This window comes from Desmodus rotundus, chromosome 2 (assembly GCF_022682495.2).
Source record: "Desmodus rotundus isolate HL8 chromosome 2, HLdesRot8A.1, whole genome shotgun sequence".
Taxonomy (NCBI): domain Eukaryota; kingdom Metazoa; phylum Chordata; class Mammalia; order Chiroptera; family Phyllostomidae; genus Desmodus; species Desmodus rotundus.
Genome location: NC_071388.1, coordinates 46157344 through 46178811, shown reverse-complemented (window position 1 = coordinate 46178811; position 21468 = coordinate 46157344). Strand labels below are relative to the sequence as shown.

The 21468-nt window shown below is 40.5% G+C and overlaps 1 protein-coding gene across 11 annotated transcripts in view; it reads right to left on the bottom strand.

The window, feature by feature from the left end:
• Positions 1 to 21468, bottom strand: part of LPP (LIM domain containing preferred translocation partner in lipoma) — a 633676-nt gene that overhangs the window by 416881 nt on the left and 195327 nt on the right. For all 11 annotated transcript variants that reach the window (XM_053918206.1, XM_045199196.2, XM_053918208.1 and 8 more), the window contains one exon: positions 7758 to 7959. In XM_053918206.1, coding sequence (XP_053774181.1) covers positions 7758 to 7950 — 193 coding nt within the window. In that variant the 5' untranslated portion in view covers positions 7951 to 7959. The remainder of the gene's footprint in view (positions 1 to 7757; positions 7960 to 21468) is intronic.

The window sequence follows — 21468 nt, the reverse complement described above, 5'->3', positions numbered from 1 at the left end:
ATTGTTGTTCTATATGTATTTTTACTCTTGAAAAACATTTAAGCTTATTCAGATGTAAAATATTACATGTCTATAGTAATACACATTTATATAATTTAAAAATAAAGGAAATTAAAGAACACCTTACCACACAACATTGCATTATTCAGTTTCTAAAGTCAGACAAAGATAAGGAATCCATCACCTTATTAAGGAATTCACTTCAGTATTTAATTAAGCTGACAGATTACAAAATGATAGCTATTTTGTCAACAATACATAAACTTCTTTTTGTTCTAAAACATTTAATCTACTCTGTTCACATATCCTAATTCTATCATTGTAGCTTCTAAACAAGTCACCCAAACTCATCATTGGCACAGAACCCTGGCAACCACAGAAGGACCCACAGACCGAGGCTCACCTGTCCCACCTGCTGTTCTGTGATACCAAACAACGCACCTGGCTTCTCTGCGCCTCTAAAGTCAGGGCAATAAGCCCTGCCTGTATTCAACATTTTGACTCATTATTTACAGAACTCCTCGGGCAAAGGCACTATAACTCCTAGAAATATATTAGTGAATTACCTAGTCTCATCTAGGAATCAAAGGGGTTGTATTAGATAATTTTTACATTTTGGTTCTAGAATTTTACAGTTTGGATAGTGATAGTAAAACTATCACTGTTATTGGTTTTATCAGCATTTATCAGTGCTATATTTATATCACTGTTTATCAGTATTCATTAGTAATAATCATTATTATATTACTATACATTCTTTAGTCTTATAGCACTAGTATTATAATTTAGAATCATTATTAGTAAAAGTATGTATAGGATTGTGAAATGCATCTAGTAAGTAAATACTATTTTATAATTATATCAATATTAATTATTATTAATAAAAAGTTGTTTTATTACAGCAAGAAGTATGTTCCATGAGGCAGAGATTAATCTATGTGTGGCTCATTGTAATTACATTAGCACCTGGAAGAATACCTGGCACAAAAATCTATTTTAAGTGAATGATGGTTGAAAAACTATATAATTCCTTAGTGTTGCAAGGTATTGTATGGTTTATAAAACATTTTCACACTCATTGTGGCATTTGATCCTCAAAACAACCTTGAAAGATAATATGACCAGCTAATTTCATAAATGAAGGGCATGGGGAATAGGCAAGTGTCACGCCCAAGGTCAATGTGTAATGGAGGCTTGAATGTGAATGCCCTGACTACCAAATCAGTGCTGGATTGTGCCCCTTTTGAGGGTCAGGAAGGCCTATGAATATTTGGTAAGCTCTGAAGTCACCCACAGAATCACAACTTCTTTTCAGGAATAAGCAACACAAAGATCAAAATAATACAATTAATATCTGACCCTTTAATGAATGAACGGCTTGACCTCTCTCCCTCTTGAGGCTCTGGAAGTGAAAGCTCACGCACTGCACGCCACATGGCAGAGGAGGCTCACAGCGGCAGAAGAGGGACATGCCAGTCCAGCCTGAGTCTCTGCTGGAGTCGCCGATGTTTCAGCGACCTCGTGACTGTCCTCATGACAGACCGTGCACAATTAAAACAAATATCTGAGAAACTGTAATTGCTCTTCTGTGATTGCTGGCAACCTAACAGAACTGTCACGACTACCTAAGGAAGGTATTTCCCATTTGTACCTCTAAAGCCACAGTCCAGAGTCACCTTTCCTGGCAGGGAACACAGACTCTAGGGTTCCAGGGACAGCAGAGCACACTGTGAGTCTAAACTAGTTAGATATCGCTGTTTGGAGTTCACAGTCCTCCTATATTTTCAACCACTGATTCTTCCAGGTTTGAAAAAGAAAAAGGTTTTACTGACTGTAAGAAGAGAAGCAGCACAAAATAGGCCTGTATGCTCAACATAAAAATGGTAGGGAAACCCATTCTAAAGTACATTGTTAATTACATTGCCAGAGGTGGCCATGCAGTTCCCTCACATTTTAGCTGTGTGTTGAGAAAACACACATGACTAACCAGGCTCCATGGCTTCACAACACTAATGGCTTAGTTCTCTACCAAGTGTCAATAATCCAGGACACACCGATTCCCAGGAGCCACGCCGCAGCCTTGCCTCACCAGTGTGAGACATTAGAGATGCAGTGGAATGAGCTCATTTAGGAGAGCGGGATTCTAGACCCAGTTCAGTCCAAAATTCTTGGGTAATTTTGGAAGCCATTCTCTTCACTTTCCACTGAGTTTCCACATCTGACAAGTGAGAGAACTGGAATAGATAACCTTCAAATTCTTTCCTCATTCTGGTACTCAAAGTCTTTGTGATTAAGACATGGAGAATGGCTCCGGAATGAATGCAAAAAAAGAACAAGCCTGCTGTCACCTCCATCAAGGGGGAGACTCAGGTGTTCACAATGGTGTTTTGTTCTAGTCTGCACTAAATTAGCAATCACCTATAACCGATACCTCCCCCTCCATGGAATGGATTAATAACCTCAGGGTAGCAAAAACCACAAAGAGAGCTAGTACAAACAAAATCTCTTTCACTGAATAGAATTTATTCCACCTATTCTGATCTAACTTTACAGGCCTACGGGAAGCAATATAGGCAAAGATTGAAAACAGAAGCCTAATTCATATTACGTAGTTCCTACACAGTATAAGGAACTACATGTAGGAATACTACGTGAAAAGAGCAACCATTTTAAAATTAATTTCAAAAAAGGATGACAAAATAATAAAATAATGGAATTAAAATCAACAAGGCTGTCTAGCCCAATGTCCAATCACTAGACCCCTTTAAAATCAGCAGGAGGCCTGCACACGAAGAGCAGAGCCCACCTCTACTATTTCATTAGCTACGTGATTATCGGATAAGTCATCTCCCTTCGGGTAGATCACCACTCAGCACAATGGCAATACCGTCCGCTCCTTCGAGCTCAGACAGCTAGAGTAAGGTCGCTTTTGAGAACTACAGATATGGAAGCGCTGTATGAACTACAAAAAGCTGTACGAATATAAAGGTATTATACTGAAAGGGCTACCTTGAATCTGTACCATATGGATTTATAGATTTATTTTATCAAAAATCTTAAATTTAAAAAACTCTTTTTAATTAGAGACTAGACAAAGTCAACTCCAGGCCACAAGACACCTCTGACTTTAAGAACTTGAAAACTTTACAAATCATTCTGTGTGGTCATCTACTGTAATAATGGATTAAAAATGAAAGGTAAATTTCAAAATCATGTCAAGAAAATAATGTGTAAGTGAAGTAGAAAATATTACATAGTTTGATCTCTGCCGAGAGAACAGAAAAAGAAAGATCTATACCCTTTTCTGCCATCAAAGTCTAAGGTTTTGTTTTGTTTTCATTTTTTCTGTTTATTTTTTTCTTCAAATTTGAAGCAGGGACAGTGGGGCCCAGACTATAGAAAACAGAATACTGCTGGCCAGTACCTTCAAGACCAAAAGAAAAATCAATCACATCACCCCACTGTCCCCATTAGTCGAGAATAGAAGGTGATGAGACGAAGCCATACACACATACATACCAACATTTTCCACAAAAATGAATAGACACTTAACATGGTAAAGTTTGTATGAAGACAAACTTAATTAATATATATACACATATATGCTCATAAGCACATAATACAGGGCACAAAAGGGTTTTGAGGAACCCAGGGGCATGCCAAACAGGTGAGGAAACCCAGTTGTTAAAAAAAAAATCAAAGGAAAGTATGAGGACAATGGTAGTAAAATGAAAAGACCCAACGGCCTAAAGAGCTACTAACTGGGGAAGAAAAAGCACACCCTAGTTCTAAGTGTGCCTAAGCCTTTAGAGAAAGATTATTAGCAGAATACCTTATAAAAGAAAATTATAACATATGGTATCACATAAATATAAATTGATGTGGAAAACATGTGGGTACTTTTCCACTTTCACAGTCAGAATAAAAAATGAGAAAACAAACCCCAGAAATGACAGATATAATAACTGAGGTGAGAAATGTAATCGGTAACTTCAAGGTAGCAGTGGTTTAAGCAATTCTTGAGCTAAAAAGCTCAAGGGATGGGCAGAGGAGACTGAAAGTAATTCCAACACGAAGGTTGAACTGCAGAACCATAAAGCGCAGTAAGTGTTTGAGAAGCCAGAACCTGTGCCCAGATAAGCAGGTTCATGGTGCTCTGGCTTAACTATTATCTCAAACATAACTGAGTACCTGCTATGGGTCAGGTCCCTTGCTGGGTGCTGTTGGGAGTAGAGACATGAGTCAGGCAGTCCTGCCTCCAAACATCCTGAGTCTCCTGAAGGAGGCAGGTTTATACACAAGTATGTCAAATAGAAGGCACATGGTGAGAATGGGATGAGACGCATAATGAGGTTATGGTGTGGTGAAAAAGAGGCCTCACTAGAATATAACACCAGATCTGGGATAACTCTGGACTCAGAGGGCGCCTGAGGTCTAGTGCCAACTGGGCCCGAGCGGGCTGTGCATTTGGAGCAAATAACTTACATTCTGCACTACAGCTCTCACATTTACACCAGGAACACAGTGGGCTATGGGATTTCCATTGGTTCTAACTTTCTACCTCTCTGATTGGGTTATAGGAGACCAGTCTCCAAACGATCCTATGAATGAAAAGTCTTGATGGGACAGAAATTTGGCAGAGTGTACACTAAAAGCAAAAGATAGCATAAGCTGAGGCATAAGACTCCAGCATTACCAATTAATAAAAACTGTTACCTACTTCTAGGGATTTCACTAATGGCATAGAACATTTTAAAGGAACAAAAATGAAAAATAAAATGGATATAAATTTTAAAATGTATAAAAACTTAAACAAAACAATATGAATTATAAAAATGGTTAGAGTAACAGAGATGCACTAACATTTAGATTAAATATAAAGTAAAGCGTATCTTATACTTCTAACAAATATCATATCATAATATACAGCAGATGAAAACATGTAGCTTCATTTTAAAAAGTCTGAATATCCATAAACCTTTCCCCATATTTGTCTTTAAAATGTATTTATGCAAGGGAAATGTTTTTCCTTCACGTATTCAAAAAAAGGTTATATTAAAAAGAGAGATTGGCAGAACTGCAAGAAAGAATCTAGACTTCAGAAATTAAATGAGACTGAGTTGCTTCAAATGAGGGTGCCATATTCCAAACTGTTTACTGTAAGAAAAGAATTCCTGAGTACTGCATTCACCCATCCAGCCATCCGCCATCCATCCAAATATATACATACATAAGAACATACAGACATACATTTGACCATACACAATCATTCCTACTAAAAACACAGTAGCATAATAAGAGCCAAGAGGAACATAAGGACGAGTGAGAAACCATGTCTTGTTGCTTAAATGGGGAGACAAAGCTTACATTCTTATAAGGAAGTAAGGAAGTATCTATCATATGGGGCCCGAGCGCCACATATGCCGTGAATAGGACAGCACATTGGGTAAGGACAACAGCCTCGTTTCAAAGACTTAGTAGCCACAAAACCATAGAGAATAACATCTCTCCTCCTAAGCTTACATTTCTTTATGTGAAAAGACACTCACTTCCTAGGGTCATCGGAGAAGGCAATAAAGTGATAATGAAAAATCCCAGTGCCTCCCGTAGACTACATGTTCAATGTCTGACAGAGCAAAAGCTGGAGAAATAACAAAAGTAAAAATTAGAGAGTCAGAGTAAGATGTATGTGGGAACCCAGAGAAGGAAGTGATTACTTCGGATCGAGGCCATGGCCAGACATTTTGGAGAAGGTGATACAAGTAGGATTTTGATAGATGACAAAAGGGTGTAAATAACGTATTAAAAGAAACAAGCTGAGCAAAGAGATTCAGAGTATCAGAGATTACATCAGTGTCCCTAGAGAACAGGACAGGCAGTAAGGGAACCTCCCATAGTATAGTGAAGAATGTGGGGCATCTCAAGGTAGGGAGAGTCACCCACGATCCAACTCACCATCATTCATAGCATTCAGAGTGAAGGAGTCTGGGGTAGACCATGGCACGCTTCCCTCCTCCCTCTCCTGCATGCTACTTTTTAGCTGACTTAATACAGGATATGTCCCCACCCTGATACTGGGGTGTGCATCAACTGTCATACCTACTAAGACTCTCTCACAAGTTTGCCTCCCACTCCATAAGGGATGCTGTCTTTATTCCTTTCACTTCAGAGGGAAGTCCATTTTAGCTCTCCCCAAAAGTTAGGAGACAAAATAACAATCCCCCTGGTGAGTAGACCAGGGGAAATACCGAGAAAACAAATGAGAAAGCCAACATATGGCTCCTCTTGTCCTCGTGAAGAGAGATTATCTTCCAGATCCCGTTCCCAAGTCCCACTATCGCTAAAGAAAAATGAGCCAAAGGAAACCAGCTCCACGAAATTCTGTTTAACTGTAAAGGTGTAGCCTCCTTCAAGACCAACATAACTTCAGGCTCTGCCACAGACAACAATAGGGCACCATGGGAAGCACTTATGGTTTTTCCACAGCAGCTCTCTGACGGTCTTGCCATTGTCCTTTCTGGACAAAGGATACCAAAAGACCCACAGCCACAGCTCGCCATGCCTGCTGGTGCCTGACCTCCCCACCTGCCTCCAGTCACTTTACCCAGCTCCACGTCTGGGCTAGGCTTCTGACTTCGGTCCTCCAGTACTGGTAGACTAGTAAAGTGATGACTGGGGGCGGGGCGAGGACTAGAATGAAAAGAGAGGGGCTGAACAATGTCCCACAGCGTGAACACAACAGGCTCACACAAAATTGCTGGGGGGAAAGAAACACTAACATAAAAACAAAGTAGAAACATCCTAGAAAGAATGCAGTAATCTTTTTTTCTTTGTAAAAAGCAGGATGAGGGAGAAAATAGTAGAGAAGTGGTAGGTCTGAATCTCCTTTCACTGCCTCTTCTCTCTCAGCAACCGGAAGTCTAACTAACGTTCTGTTTGTTAGTATGAGTTATTGTTGCATGAGTTTGGATGAACTGCTGTCACTGATTGGCAAAAATGTGGAACCTCTTCAACCAAACACATGGCATTCTTTATGCTCCCTGTGGGGTTTAGTCTGTGAATGCATGTATGTATATACATGACATGACATGTATATACATGACATGTTGAGCTCATGTAGATCTTCAAATTCCACTTGATATAAATATTGAATGTACTTCTATCAAAACCCCTAAAACTAGGTTTCACTCACATTTGTCTGTGCGCTTCAAAAAATGCAGATCTCACAGCATTCTCCAGACAACTCTAACCTACAGCAGCTTAGAGGAGGAACAATAGCCAAAGAAGGCAAACAAACCCCATGTGCCTTATCAGGTTCACTTCATCTGGGCTTCCCTTTAGACCACTACATGGCAGCATTCTTTGAGACATTCACCCCACGGCGAAGAGGGAGGGAGGGAGAGTCTACTGCGGGGTAGACACACTTCTACAGAACAAGGGAGGGGGTAGAATATAGTTCAGCAGGACAGGGAGTTATAAATGAAGCGACCGAGGTTCTGCTTTTGGCTCTAGCCCTAATTCACTGTGTAACCCTAGCCACACAACCCCTAAGAGTTCTCAATCTCTCTATCCATAAAGGAAGAGTTAACTTAGATGGTTCCTAGGGAAGTTTTATCCCCTGATAGTCAGTGAACTCTGAGAAACACACTACAGATTCTGGAGCTGCCTCTTTCCGACACAGCCTCCTGCTGCAAATCACTTTTATTATATTGAACCCTCCCACTTTGGGCACCGAGCCCTGAAATCCCTACACTTACCTTCACCTCCAGGTTGCTTGTATGGGTTGTACTTCGGCTTTGGAGCAACCACTGGTGCAAATTTTTTTGGTGGCTGTTGTGTGGACACTGAAATGCTGGGGGTCCCAAAGGAATGGGTGGTCTCCATCCGCGCAGGCACATGGCCAAGGGGCTCCCCGGTGCTTTTGGGTGGCAGCCAAGAGGGGTGAGACATTGCTGGAATCTGGAATTAAAAAAAAAAAAAAACCACAGTGGTTTTTATGGAAGCATGAAAATGGAGGCAATATATCTCAATTCATTATTATTTTATCTTAATCCATACTTGATGGAATCTTGAAAATTCTCTCTGAGAAGAAGAAAGATGATGGATGAAGGAAGAAGAAGGCAGGGGAAGAGGAAAAGAAAAATTGAACACTCCCACTAACTAATCTTAAATAACTCTCTTCTAACAGTTGCCTTATGTTAGTGCCTAGCACTCCTCAGGAAGTGATACAAATAAGAAATAATCCCTAACCTGAAGGAGTTTCTATGGTACGAGAAGGTGATGCCAGTAAGGTTGAAAAAAGCTTCAATTGTATTAACAGTCTATTAAAATAATGATCACACCAGTTAAATGAGGGTATGTGCCTAAGCAAGGCGATAAGTTACCTAAGGAGGGTTTAAAAAGTGTTGCTGCAGAAAAAGATAGGATCACTTCTTGCCAGCAGCAGACCTCACTGATGCAGTGACCTTCAGACAGACCTTGAGTGCAGAATAGAAGTTGGGCTTGAACAACATTAGCATAGTACAGGGACAGAAAAGTACACAGCCCCTTGCATTTAGTGTGGCTGCAGGGAGGATAAGAAAAAGTAGCTAGCAACAGAACTGAAATGTGGAATGGCACAGGCAAGCTCTGCATGGAGCTTAAACTTATTTAGGCATTAAGGGACTTCCAAAAGTTTATTGTTGAAATAGGGCAAGATACTTTAAAATGGTCCCTCTGGCAGAGGTGGTACTGCTCACCCCCAAAGGGCACTTGGAATCTGGAGGATGAGAGTATTGTTTGCAACTATGCCTAGGTAATTACTGGCACTTAGTGGCCAGAGGCCAGAATATTCAATACCTGTAATGCATTGGTCAGCCCCACACGACAAAGAAATGGCCCATCAAGAGCTATGCTAACTTGATATCATACTGTACCTTTATGAAAAAATTAACTAGGAGGGGGGAAAACCATCCCAGCCCAGGTGCCGATCTAATCAGATTAAAATACACTATGCGAGGAGAGAAAAAATGATGCCTTGCATGTCAGAATGAGCCAATCACCCCTGCAGGCAGCCTGTGGGCTGGGGCTGAGCCACGGGCAACTGCTGCTGAGGAGGGCTCTCCAGGCCTGATTGCAAGAGCTCTCCAGCGTAGGGAGGCCCGGAAGGCACCCTGCACCGCTCCAACCCCAAATCCACCCAGTAATTTATTAATTGAACTGAATTAATTGAGAGCGCTTCATGATTACCTCCAGATGTCTGTAAAGACAACGAGCACTGGAAATGCAAGAAAAAAGTGAAGGCCTCAGCATGTGACATGGCAATGGACAAATGGGGTAACGGGGAAAGTGGGGGCACAGTGTTGTTTGAGTGTTAGCATCAGGTCACACAGGATGAGTGACATGACCTTGAGCAGCCTCCCTGTCCCCATCAGGTGCCTCAGGTACTTCCACTCCCTCAAAATTAAGATAAAAGCCCTGTCCTCCTCGACTCCTCCTCAGAGTGTTTACGGCAACCAATGAGATAACAATATTAAGGCGCTTTACAGATCGCAAAGTGCTATTCAAAGGGAAAAGAGGAAAACCTTTGGAAATGTAGTTTTCTCAATCAAGAAGATAACATTATCAATGAGAAGAACTCTAAAGTGACAATCAGAAGGCTTTTGTTACTGAAGCCAGTAACGCTGCCTTTTCAGTCTGCTTGCAGGGTCTTTCTTTCTCTCTTCCTCCCCGGTATCTTGTGCACATGCTCTGTACAGATACATTTACTAAACTGTTTGCTTGAAAGGGAGCATATTTCACACATCCCTAAGTCATCATTACAAGGCCTAGCACAAAACAAATACAGAAAGCAACCATGAACGTCTGGCTTACTCGTGGTTCTTAAACCTAGGTGCATATTTAGAATCATTTGAGAAGACTAAAAATAATATATATATACCAAAACCAAGCCCATCTCTCAGGTTGAAAAGCACTAATTTTCATTATGCTTGTTTTTTTTTTTTTAAATTGATTCTCACTCTTCTACTAAAAGGGGATAAAAGTGTCTGTTCTGCTTTCAACATGATTAAAGTGAGCATAAGTGGGAACCAGTCGGATAAAATAAGGGTTTGAACAGTTTAATGCACTAGGCACTTTTGTAGTACACATTTTAGTTGTACATTTTAAAAGTGGGGTAATGTGATCGTTGCCATTTCTCTGTAACTCTGAAGTTATTCCACTATAGAAACTTTAAAAAATGGGTTAGTATAGGATGCAGTGATTTCAAAAGCAAAGAAGCACATTTCCCGAGCAATCCCATATTGCCAATTGACTGTGGAATCCTTCTGAGAGAGTATGAAAGATGAAAACTTAAGCATCTAGATGCAAATCATTGACTCCACCATCTTTTCATCAGCCCCAGCATCATCGATTACCCTGACTTCACTCTCCCCATGGAGGCACCTCCAGCTCCACCTCCTCAGAAGGCCGGGGTCTGGCCAAGTATCTGTTTGCAGATGACCTTCACAGCATCTTCTGGTATCTATCATTCCTCAGTATGTCAACGGTGACCCAGTGACACCATTCCCAGGATTTACGATGAACGTTCATGACCCTGAACTTTTGCTCATGCCACTTCACTCCCTTCACTTTTTACCGAGCCTTTTTTAAAAATCTTGAACCAGCTCAAATATCTCTGATGCTGTAAGCATTTCCCTCTAAAATGAGTTGCTTAATTCTATCCTCTTCTAGGACTTATTTCACACTGGTAACAGTCCACACAGAAGCTATTTTTCCACCTGCCGATCTGCTCCAATCAGATGGAAGTTCCTGAGTGGTCTCACTATCCCAGCACAGTGCCTGGTGAGGAAGCACTTAGAAAACACGCTATGCGTGAATGGGTGAGCGAATAAACGCTTATCTCCTTGGTTACTCCTCCCTTTCTAGAATCTCTATGTCTCCCTCCTTAACATCCTCTGTTGGGATCATCACCTTTTCCCTCCCTTTATTTAGCGATGTAATGAATCATGCTGCTGAATTCTCAGATATTGAGCCACCTTTATCCTGCTACAAAAAGTCCTACTCCATCACAGTTGTGATGTTTTAATATATAATGAATTAAATATGCTATTTTAGATAGAATTTTTGTACATATATTTACAAGATCATTGCATAGTGTGTTTTTCCCTACTTGTTTTACTTATCACTATTAGGTTTTTACATGAGGGTTCTGCATCCTCTTCTATTCTTTGCATTAGTTTAATGGTGAGAATGACAGTATGTGATCTTTAAAGGTTCATCAGAATTCAGTGTAAAGGCATCTACACATGGTAATTTCTTAAATAATAGATCTTACTCATTATTTCCAATAACTTCCATAATTGTAGCAGTTTTCTGCTTCCTTTGAGGTCAGTTTTCAGCATTTACATTCTGCTAGAAATTCCACTGGATCTCATGGTTTCATCTTTGTTCCCTTTCAACCAAGCTAACTCTCAATTAAAAATGATGTCTATCCACCGTGCATCATTTAGATCCTGAGCATCACTTCCTACCAGTCCTTGAAGAACATAATTCATGTTCTCTATCCTCCAGTTCAAGTTGAATACGCTCTCACTGCACTTCCACAGCCCCTGGAATTCTGCCGACGCCACACTCATCACACATCGCTCTGCCTCTGTTTGCCTGCATCTCAGACTAAACTCTTAAATCCTTGAGAGGAGAAGTAATTATCATGCTCCAACCCCAGGGCCTAATACATGCTAGGTACTCAATTAAAATGTCTGCTAACTTAATGAATGAATAAATTTATTTGTCCGATACTGGAACTCAGATGAATCAGATTCTCATCCTGTACTCAAGAAGCTTAAGGCCTACCTGAGGGAAATACATTTATATATGTGAAATGAGAAAGAGAACACAAAGCATACAAAAAGGAAAACTGGGGTGTGTCACAGAAGCTAACACAGGCTTGGCAGGGGAAACCCTTAACAAGGACGTTGAAAGCTGGTTGCCTCTAAAAGGTAAATGGAGCAACAAGGATAATGCCTGGGAGAACTGTGAGCTCAAGAAAGAAACAAGGCCTTTCTGTGGGGCAAGGAGCAGAGCGCGTGCACTGAAAACTGAGGGGCTGAGGGAGAACACTGACGGAAAAGGCTTGGAAGATAAAGTGAACTTGTGTAGTAAATGTCTTATATGGAGAAACAAGGAGCTAGAGCTTTTGTCTTAGACTAAGAATCTAGTAAGAGTGAAAACTGTAGGTAAGGAAAATTAATCCATGCAGGATGGATCCAAGGAAGGCAATAAACATGACAAGAGTCCCTATGGCCCCAGTTCTCCAGTCTCACCTTTGCCAGTGTGACCTTCAACAAGAAAGAATACCCTTTTGCACAATGAATGTCTCTAAAGTCCCAATCAGCTCTAATATTCTATAGCACTTTCCTTCTCTGAAATCTTAATTGCAGACCTTCATTTTGATAAATGGGTTTGAGGAAACCTCACAAGTTTTGTGAGGGAATAAACTCAAACATGTCGGTTGGGGTTTCTCGGCTTCTCAGAGACGCCCAACACAAACGCAGAAAAGCAGTGGTGAAAGCTGGTTTTGCTGGACCAAAACTTACCCTGCTCTTACTTCCTCTGGTTCCAGATCGGTTTCACTCTAAACTTATAATCATCATGAAAGCAAGAAGTGAAAGGGAAGATCTCCACAGAGGCTCTGAAAATACACAAACACAATGAGAAGAGAGGAAAACAAGAGAAATGGCCGTCCTCTGAGCAAGATGCCTACTGCTGAAGGGAGTCAGAGAGCTAGAGTTGCTCAAGCCCTGGTCTTTCAGGAACTATAGTCAAATGCAAAGAAATCAAGAAGAACCTAAGAAGTGTCAATTATTACCCTCTCTGTTGCTCTTCTGTCCCCTCCTAGCTGTTCAGCAGGCACAAGAGCTCCACTGGCTGACAATAAATAACAAGTGTTTACTAAGGACTTACTATAGGCTAAGCAATTTTCTAATAGTCACATAATCTCCCAGCCATCATACAAGGTAGCGTTACAATGACCAGATCTGGAAACTAAGGCTTCAAGAATTAATGTGCTCAAATATCAAAGCTTAAGCTTGGGCATAGGTCTTCAACTACAAATTCATGTTCTTCACCATGGTACCACCTTTCTGTTTTGAGGAAAAAGGAAAACACCACAATCCAAAAGAAGGCATTACTTACAAACAGCAGATGTTGCTCTTATCTCCACATGGATCTTATTTGCCATATGCCTTCTCTGTTCTATTCCTTCAAACTGAAAACATTATGAGCCACAGGATCACAGACTAATGAAGCCAATAGTCTGACCACACAAATCAAGGCACAGCAGAACACAAAAGACTACAAAAGACCATATGGTGACCAAGACCCTTCCTCTACCGGTGGGACAACTTAGGGCTACAGGTAAAGTTACAATACATACTAACAAAGCTTCTAAGCCTCTCTAAAGACACCGTGGGTCTGCCATCACAGTCATTCTCATAAGTAAAATTAACTCATGTCTGCTAAAGTTTTCCTTCTTTCCCAAAATCAATATTGAACCCATCTTTAAACATTTACATGGATCATCAAAATTTAAAAACAACCAACCATTAAATGGTATCATCTAACACCAAGTGCAATAAGCTCGAAAGTGTTTTGCAAACCACACACTTGTGCATCGTTATGTACACATTTTGATTGAAGGGTTGAGAATAATTGACTTTGAGCATTTACATTAATCTTTAAATCATGTTGTGTTAGATCCTAAATCTCTGTTGGCAATTAAACCAAGACCTGGCTCCTGATCATGTTGATAAATGAATGATACTAAAGAAAGACAGAGGTATTAATATCACTATCAGTGGTACAAAAATTAAGAGACTAAGATATTGTGACTTAAACATCAGAAATAGTTAACAGCAGACTAAAGTTTACAAGTCATGTCCCTTACCAACAGGTTCACCATTTAGCAAAAAATTAAGATATAAATAACATTTTCCTATAACTGAAGGTTTTTTACTATCTTTCCTCTTTATATTGAAACTAGTACCTTTTCAGAATTTCAAAACTGCCCTCTTAATGATCTATTAAAATGGTGCAATGTGTTTCCCTACATAGGCTACCGTTATCTGTCCTTGGTATTCAGATAAAGGACACCTGATCTTCTGAGTTCAGACTCACCTTACAGTCTTAGATATGCAATGAGGTCAGGGTGCAACCTTGATGCTCTCTGGGAGCACAGTGTTCTCCTCTGAAAAGGACACTGAAAATGAAGCGATGGGATTAGATGAGTGCTAATGACCTGTCTACACACAGACTCTTGTGATTCCATGACAGATCCTGACTGTAAAACAAGCCCCCCAAAGCAAGATTATCCATGGAGATTCCAAATCATCTCTAATTCGCCTACACATTGAGGAAACACAGACTCCTTTTCTTTTCTTTCTTTTATGTTCTTTTTTCTTTTTTTGTCACCCATTTCCCTGACTCTTCAATCCTCCCCATTGTGGGAGGGAGTTTCAGACTGATCTCAGAGATTACCAAGGTATCAATCAAGATTTATTATGCGCAAGTAAATAAGCACTTTAGGCAAACCTTTTCCAAACGATGTAGGTAAGTCCCTACCAGTATAATTATGAAGCAAATATGCCCTGGCATGTGATGGCAGTGTGGGAAGATAACGTTAACGAATGAGGCAGGCTGAAAATTACACACAACTGTTAGTGGAACTGCACATGTAATCACTTTTCCACTGAAGCATCAGGTCAGATGAGAGCCGGAAAGACAAAGCAGAATCTGCCATGGGCTGAAAATGTCAACGTATTCACTCAACTTCTCTTTGCAGGCAGCTTTGGCCCAGCACTGGCTAAGTGCCCCACTCTCTGCATGGACAGCTGGCATTACTCAGAAGGGGTGCCTAGAGAACAACTCTACAGAAATGCCAAACCTTTATATAGACTATCTGAGAAACAGTTGGAAATACTGGAAAAAGCCCTGGACTCAGATGCAGGGGACTTTGATGCAATTTCTAACTCAGCCACTAATCGGCTCTCTGATTTTAGCCTCTAGACCTCCCTGAACCTCAAGTATCTCTCCCTCTCTGTAAAATAAAGATTCGATGCCTGCTACCATTCCTTCTAACTCTCATGCTCCATGATTCCTCCTCCAAGTCCACAAGCTGAGGTGGGGTTTCTTACAAAACTATCTTAACTCCCGGGAGTCCCACTGACCATGAAGCATAGAGTGAAAGGAGGCAGGATAGGAGCCAACACATTCAATGCCAACCCGCCTTGCTCAAAGTTAACATGCACACAGGCTAATGCTAAAGGCACAATCCTCAATACTGACAACGCAGTTGGTTGCCAACTGCATTTGAAGATCCCAGGTAAACTAAGAAGCAGCAAGGGAGAGAAGTATCAGTCCAGACAAGAAAACAATTGTCTCTGATAAAGAAGTGAGGGACAAAGACATCTCCCCACTGCACTTTCACATCAGATTCAGGATGTCACATGAAAAGGGAACAATCAGCTCAGACAGGGAAACAGTATCAGAAAGACCAGGACTCTCAGGAGAAGGAAAAGGAGAGAATGGAACTAATCCAATCACTAACAAGCTGGTCTTTGTGGTCACAACTCCCATCAGTCAAGGAAAAAGAGAGACCTGATGCCAACAGCCAAGACCAGATACTCAATGGCCTGGAGGTGATAGAGTCCGGGCTGGGAGAAATCTTAAGAATGAATGTGTCCCTTCTAATTTGAATATTCAAAAGCCAAGATTTAGAGAAGCTGAAGCCGTTTACCCAAGTTGCCACTGCAGCTAGTACATATCACACAGAGGCTGTATTCAAACCCAGTTGTTCTTTCAAAAAGTGTTTGCAGTGGAACAGTTTCGGTAAACAAGCTAGTAATTCTATTGATTGTTAGGATGACAATTTTAAAAAGTGGGTGAAAGTCATCAAAATGAACAAGGAGTAAAGAGCTTCTCTCTCAAAAGAGCCAGCACCCACGCCATTGAAAATGAGCACCGAAGTCATGTGACCCCAAGCTTGTACTCTGGGGTCATTTAACAGCAATGGTTCTACTTGGCTAAGTGACCACGACAATGCTTACTCTCTCTGGACTGCCATTTCTTCAGCTCTAATAACATGCATTAAGAAGATGATCTGCAAAATGCCTGTTGCCACAACATTTTTAGCTCTACAGTGGTATGGCTAATCTGTAGAATGTGCTGTGCTTTCAAAACATGTATCATTAAAAAGGGTTCTTCTATGTCTCTGATTCAAACAGACTGCTTTTCAGTACAAAGCTGAGGGAAAGGCGCAAACAATGCCTTGAGCCCTTTGAGCTCTGCACATGTACTTCAAAAAGTGAGTATCTGGATTTCTACAGACAAGGTTCTGAGAGACTCGTTCATAAGGGCTTTAAGCTCCTGGTTTATATCTTGCCCCTCCACCAGGTTGAAAACGTGACAGTGGGAAGAATCACCAATATAATCTCTAATGAGGCCTGGTAATCGTTTTGGTGACAGCTGGGAACTTCTCATTCCAAACCCACCGTTAAGTGGGTAAGTCCACAAGTTAATTACTGCTCACTTGTCTGCATTCCCCTGAGCTTGTTCAAGCTTGTGTTAAAACATATAAACATTGAATCTGAGTTGTCTGTTGCCTAATCTGCTGTGCCCATTAGACAGGCCATAAAATTTTACTAGCACTTGAGAGATGTTTTAATAGATTTTAATTTTTAATAATTTTGTTTGTATTTTCCTTTATTACAAATTCATTTTGCTACCCCAATAAAGGTAAGTAGCATGAAAGAAAAGAATTCCATTTTAGACATAACTTACAAAAAATAGAAATATTAAATTTTGCCTTCAATGAATGAGTCCACTTTTGACAAATCTCAAGCTATATTTACACCTGACAATATTACATGTGACTCTGTGAAGCAATATTTTTTCAGGCAACGACACATGCTAAGAGAAATCATAGTAACAAGAAACAGAGCGAACAATCATACTTCAGCCTTCTAAACATCATATTGCTCACAAAACTATCACCTGTCAACTGTGCTGTTTGCATCCTATTGCCATAGCTACTGTCATAAACTAGCTTAGAGCCTTTGCATAGAGTGTGAATACTGTAATCTGAATTAATGTTACTAAATTTATGTGATAATGTTATTATAAATTAAAGTTTCCCGTTTAATCTTTGTTTCTCTAATACTTCATTTTCAATTAAATTTTAAATTATTAAATGTTTATTAAACCCAAAATCTCCTTCATCATAAAGTATAATGATACTGGTAAATTAAATTAAAATGTCCAGATTTGGTAATAATAAAAAGGGAAAGAGGAGAAATACACATTTTCAACCTTCACGGACCATGAGAACACAGTTTTGGAAAACAAAGAGATTCAACCTCATGCATTATATGCTCTGAAATAAAAATTTTTGTTTAACACCAATCGAAGAGCCCGGAGAAATTTCTCAGTATTTTAAATGGTTTGAAAAACAGACAAGCTTCTCATTAGAATGTATTATAAATCCAAATTATGTAGGAGAAGGTAGTTTTGCAATTTCACATTTAACAGCAAAACAGCTGAAACCATTTTCAACTGGTGACCTTTTTCTTAAGTCATGTTAAAGGTTGTTCCACTTTTATTTCAAGATTTTGAAACAGAGACAAAAACTGTACATGCATTGACCAACGGCAGCTGAGTGAAAATGAGCCAGGCTGTTTCGGATCAGTTTCAGAATGACATCAGTGAATGTTATTCCCTTTTAAATTTCTCTCGGTGAGAGTCCGGGTGTTGTGCCTTCTGCTTTTTTTTTTTTTAATCAATTATTGACCACCATGCAGAAAAGGACAACACAATGTGTAAAGAATGTACTGAATTGGTTAATAGTCTTGGGAAATTAAACGGACACACACTTACTGTAGACATTTTTAAGGTAGTAGCTAAAGACACAACAGTTACTGATGGAGAAGTTTAGTAGCCAAATTATTAACAAAGATATTTCTTCTAATGTGGAGCTTAGGTTGAAAATTAACCACCATCTGTAAGTTTGCGTGTACATGTCCGATGACCAGGAGCTCGTTACCTCATAAGACAGCCCCTCGGTGGCAGAAGACTTGGAACTGCCGGAAGGTGACGTGCACCTGAAACCTGCACCCCCCCCCCCGGAAGAACCCCTACCTGTCCCTCTGTAATCACAAACCCTCTTACACTCGGCAGCCCCACAGAAATTTAAAGGAATTTTTTAGTTTCCTATTCAGTTTATTTTTCTGTGTTCCAAGTTTCAAAAGTCCAATTCCTCCTTCTGTTGAACTAGTTGTAGAGCTTGAGAACAATAACATAAAATTTTAAATCTCAAACCAATAGTTTTCAAACATTTCTTCAGTGAAAAGTCATTTTTTCATGCCAAATCTTTAAGAAAACCTCAAGAATAGAATAGATGAATTGATAAAAGAGTTCCTCAGCCTTTATTTAAATCTCCGTGCTTTGGCAGAATACATTGCTCTTGTAGGGAAGTCTAAAGTGCACTACTGTCTCCCCTACAGGGACTGGCTCAGGACGCCCCTCAGAACCAAAGTCTGCAGATGCCCAAGGCCCTCGTATAAAAAAGACATTGTATTTGAATATAACCTATGAACATTCTCCTGCATACTTTCAAATCATCTCTGTATTACTTATAGGACCTTATACAATGTAAATGACATGTAAATATTTGTTATACTATAATGTTTAGAGAATAATGACCAAAAAAAAAATGTCTGTGCATTTTAGGCCTAACTATATGAGTGCACATAAACAACAATAAAACATTTAAAAAAATATTTTTGGCCCATCATTGCTTGAATCAGTGGAAGAGCACCTGTGGGTGCGGAGGGCTCACTGTACTCCCCTCGCCCTCCTATGAGGGCTCTGCTATGAGCCAGGTTGAAAATCCACTGCTCTGAAGCATCGCAACAGTGGTTTTCAGTAAAGAACGAAGATGGTATCTTCCTGTAATTTCCTAGTGCCTAATACAGGGTCTGCCCTATCATCAGAGCTTAGCAAGTGATTACTAGATAAAAGAGAAGGTAAACTTCAGAATTTGGGAATATAGAGAGGCAAGCTCTGCTTCTGCATCAGTTTAGTTCACGTTTCAAATATTGTTCCCTACCGTTCCTTATAATTAGGGTGACCATACATACAATTTACACCTGCTGTTTCAGTGTGGTTATGACCAGTGAGTGCCCCTTTTCACTCTCAAAAGTGTCCCAGTTTAGATGATGACTACAGTCACTTTACTTACAACACTGCGATAACAGGGTTTTGGTCACTGAATGCAAGAGGATCTTGAATACGTGCAGGTCCTCTCCCAAAGCCTCCATATGGCCAAAGACCTCCCACACTGTGAGTTTACTACTGCGGTGGCTAAGAGGGCGGCGCAATCTGCAGTGGGAAGCGGTGAGGCTTCAGAGGCTTCCCTGCTCCAGAAGCATGTGTTTCCCAAGTAAGCAGGGACGAATGTACCAGGATGACTCTGCACAAAAAGGATGCAAGACACAACAGAAACCTAGCAGAAGCTAGTATCAACTACCCTACACACTCAGCACTTCCTGAACCAAAGAATATCGCCTTTTCTAAGAAAATCATGGGTTTTTTTACTTCAATTATGTCTGCCATCTGCCCACTCCTGTCCCTACCCCCAGCAATTTTATTGTGTCAATTGGTTCCAAGTATTAATAGAAGGATGATGGGTTTGTTTGATTCTTAATTTGGAACAGAAAAATGAGGGAGTAGACAAGAAGCAGAAATAAAATGTGCCCAAATTTATTCACTAGGGCACAAAAGTAAAGGTGGAAGGGATTTACTTATAATGGATTTACATTTCCAAATAGGACTCACAGAAGAGTTAAGGGAGATGAAGTCAAAATAATTCAATGCAGGCTCACAGGCTATGTGTCTATTTAATTTATTTTAAATAAACAACTTTATATTGATTTCCATTGCGAATCCTAAATATATATCGCACAGGGGTAGGGAGAAGGGTGGGGAGAACACACAGGATGGGAAGTTGACAGCGCAGGCCAAGGATGGAACTCCCCCGGACATGGCAAGCACTGTTATATCATAATACTGCATGTCTCCTTGTAGTACTTTCCAAGATGCTTGAAACCAAAACAATCTAGAATACCCTCCCAGCTCAGGATCTTCCCTCCTTATGGCATTTTTTCTGTTCAACAGAAATTCCCCTTAGGGATTCCCTAAAGTAAAGCTGTTGCATTCCCTTCTGTTATATAGTTAATTGCACTGCCAAATAGAGATCTAATAGAACGTTATTGTAAATCCACTCTCTATGTAGTATCTCCTATACACAGAGCCTGATGGAAGACATGTCCAAAATACGACAACCAAAACCCTTACTGGGTTGAAAATGGGTCAGCACTCACACTTGCCATGTCGCAGAGGCTGCCTAGCAGGTCGTGTTTGATTGCAAAAGAGAGTCTGTCAAAATAAATGATCTGGCTTGAGATCTGGAAGACAAACGTAAGATGGAGGCCATGTTCCTGCTACTTTGGCTGTTTTCTGCTGGAAGAATGGCCATGGACATGGAGACCAGAGAGTGTTCTGTACCCACAGTCCTGCATTCAGTCTTCAGCCTTCTGGTTTTTAAGAAGTAGCTTCAGCAGAGGGAATAGCTGGACTCCGTGTCTCAGGGTCCAGTTACCACTTTCCCAGTCGTGGCTTCGTCACCTCTGGTTCACAAGTACAATGCTGTATTCAGTTGTGTCTCAGCCTTATGATTCCTTGCTGTGCTGATTGTGGAAAAGTTAATAACTTTGTGTGGTTCTGGGATTTGTTACTGAAAGCTCAGCCTTGAACGTTCTCTGTACAATCCTTCCAGTTTTTTTGGAAACACTTAACACCCTGAATTAAATTCTTTCTGCTGAAAATATCTAGAATGGATTGTTTCCCATTGTAAAACCCTGTCAACATCCTTGAAATATAATCTGCCAAATTATCAACAGGACACAGATTCAAATCATCATTGTGCAAGCAAATCCTGAGTGTCTATGCAATGTGGCCCGACCATCACTAGGGAGCAGAGCCATGCACAGAGAAGACACAGTGCTACCCTCTCCGAGCCCCAAGTCCGGTGGGAAGAGGCATCCTACAAGAGGGGAAGCAATAGTGTTCTGGACCAAGCTAGTAGGAAGCCTAATCTGACCTCAGCCTTCTCACCTCAGCTTGATCACTAACCATGTTTTCTAATCAAGAGGGCTAGATGGATGAAAGTCCCTTTAAACTCTAACATTCCACAACACTCTGAGAATTTGTACTCATGAGGGAATTTACTTGGATTCAAGTCCTAACAGAACTTCCTAAAGTTCCAGTTCCCTAAATCTGAAGGTCAGAACCCAAAGGTCACAAAACACACAAACCTCACATACTTAAAATAGGAACAGGAATCAGTGACCCCCAAATGTTATGGCCTGCAGCAGCCGA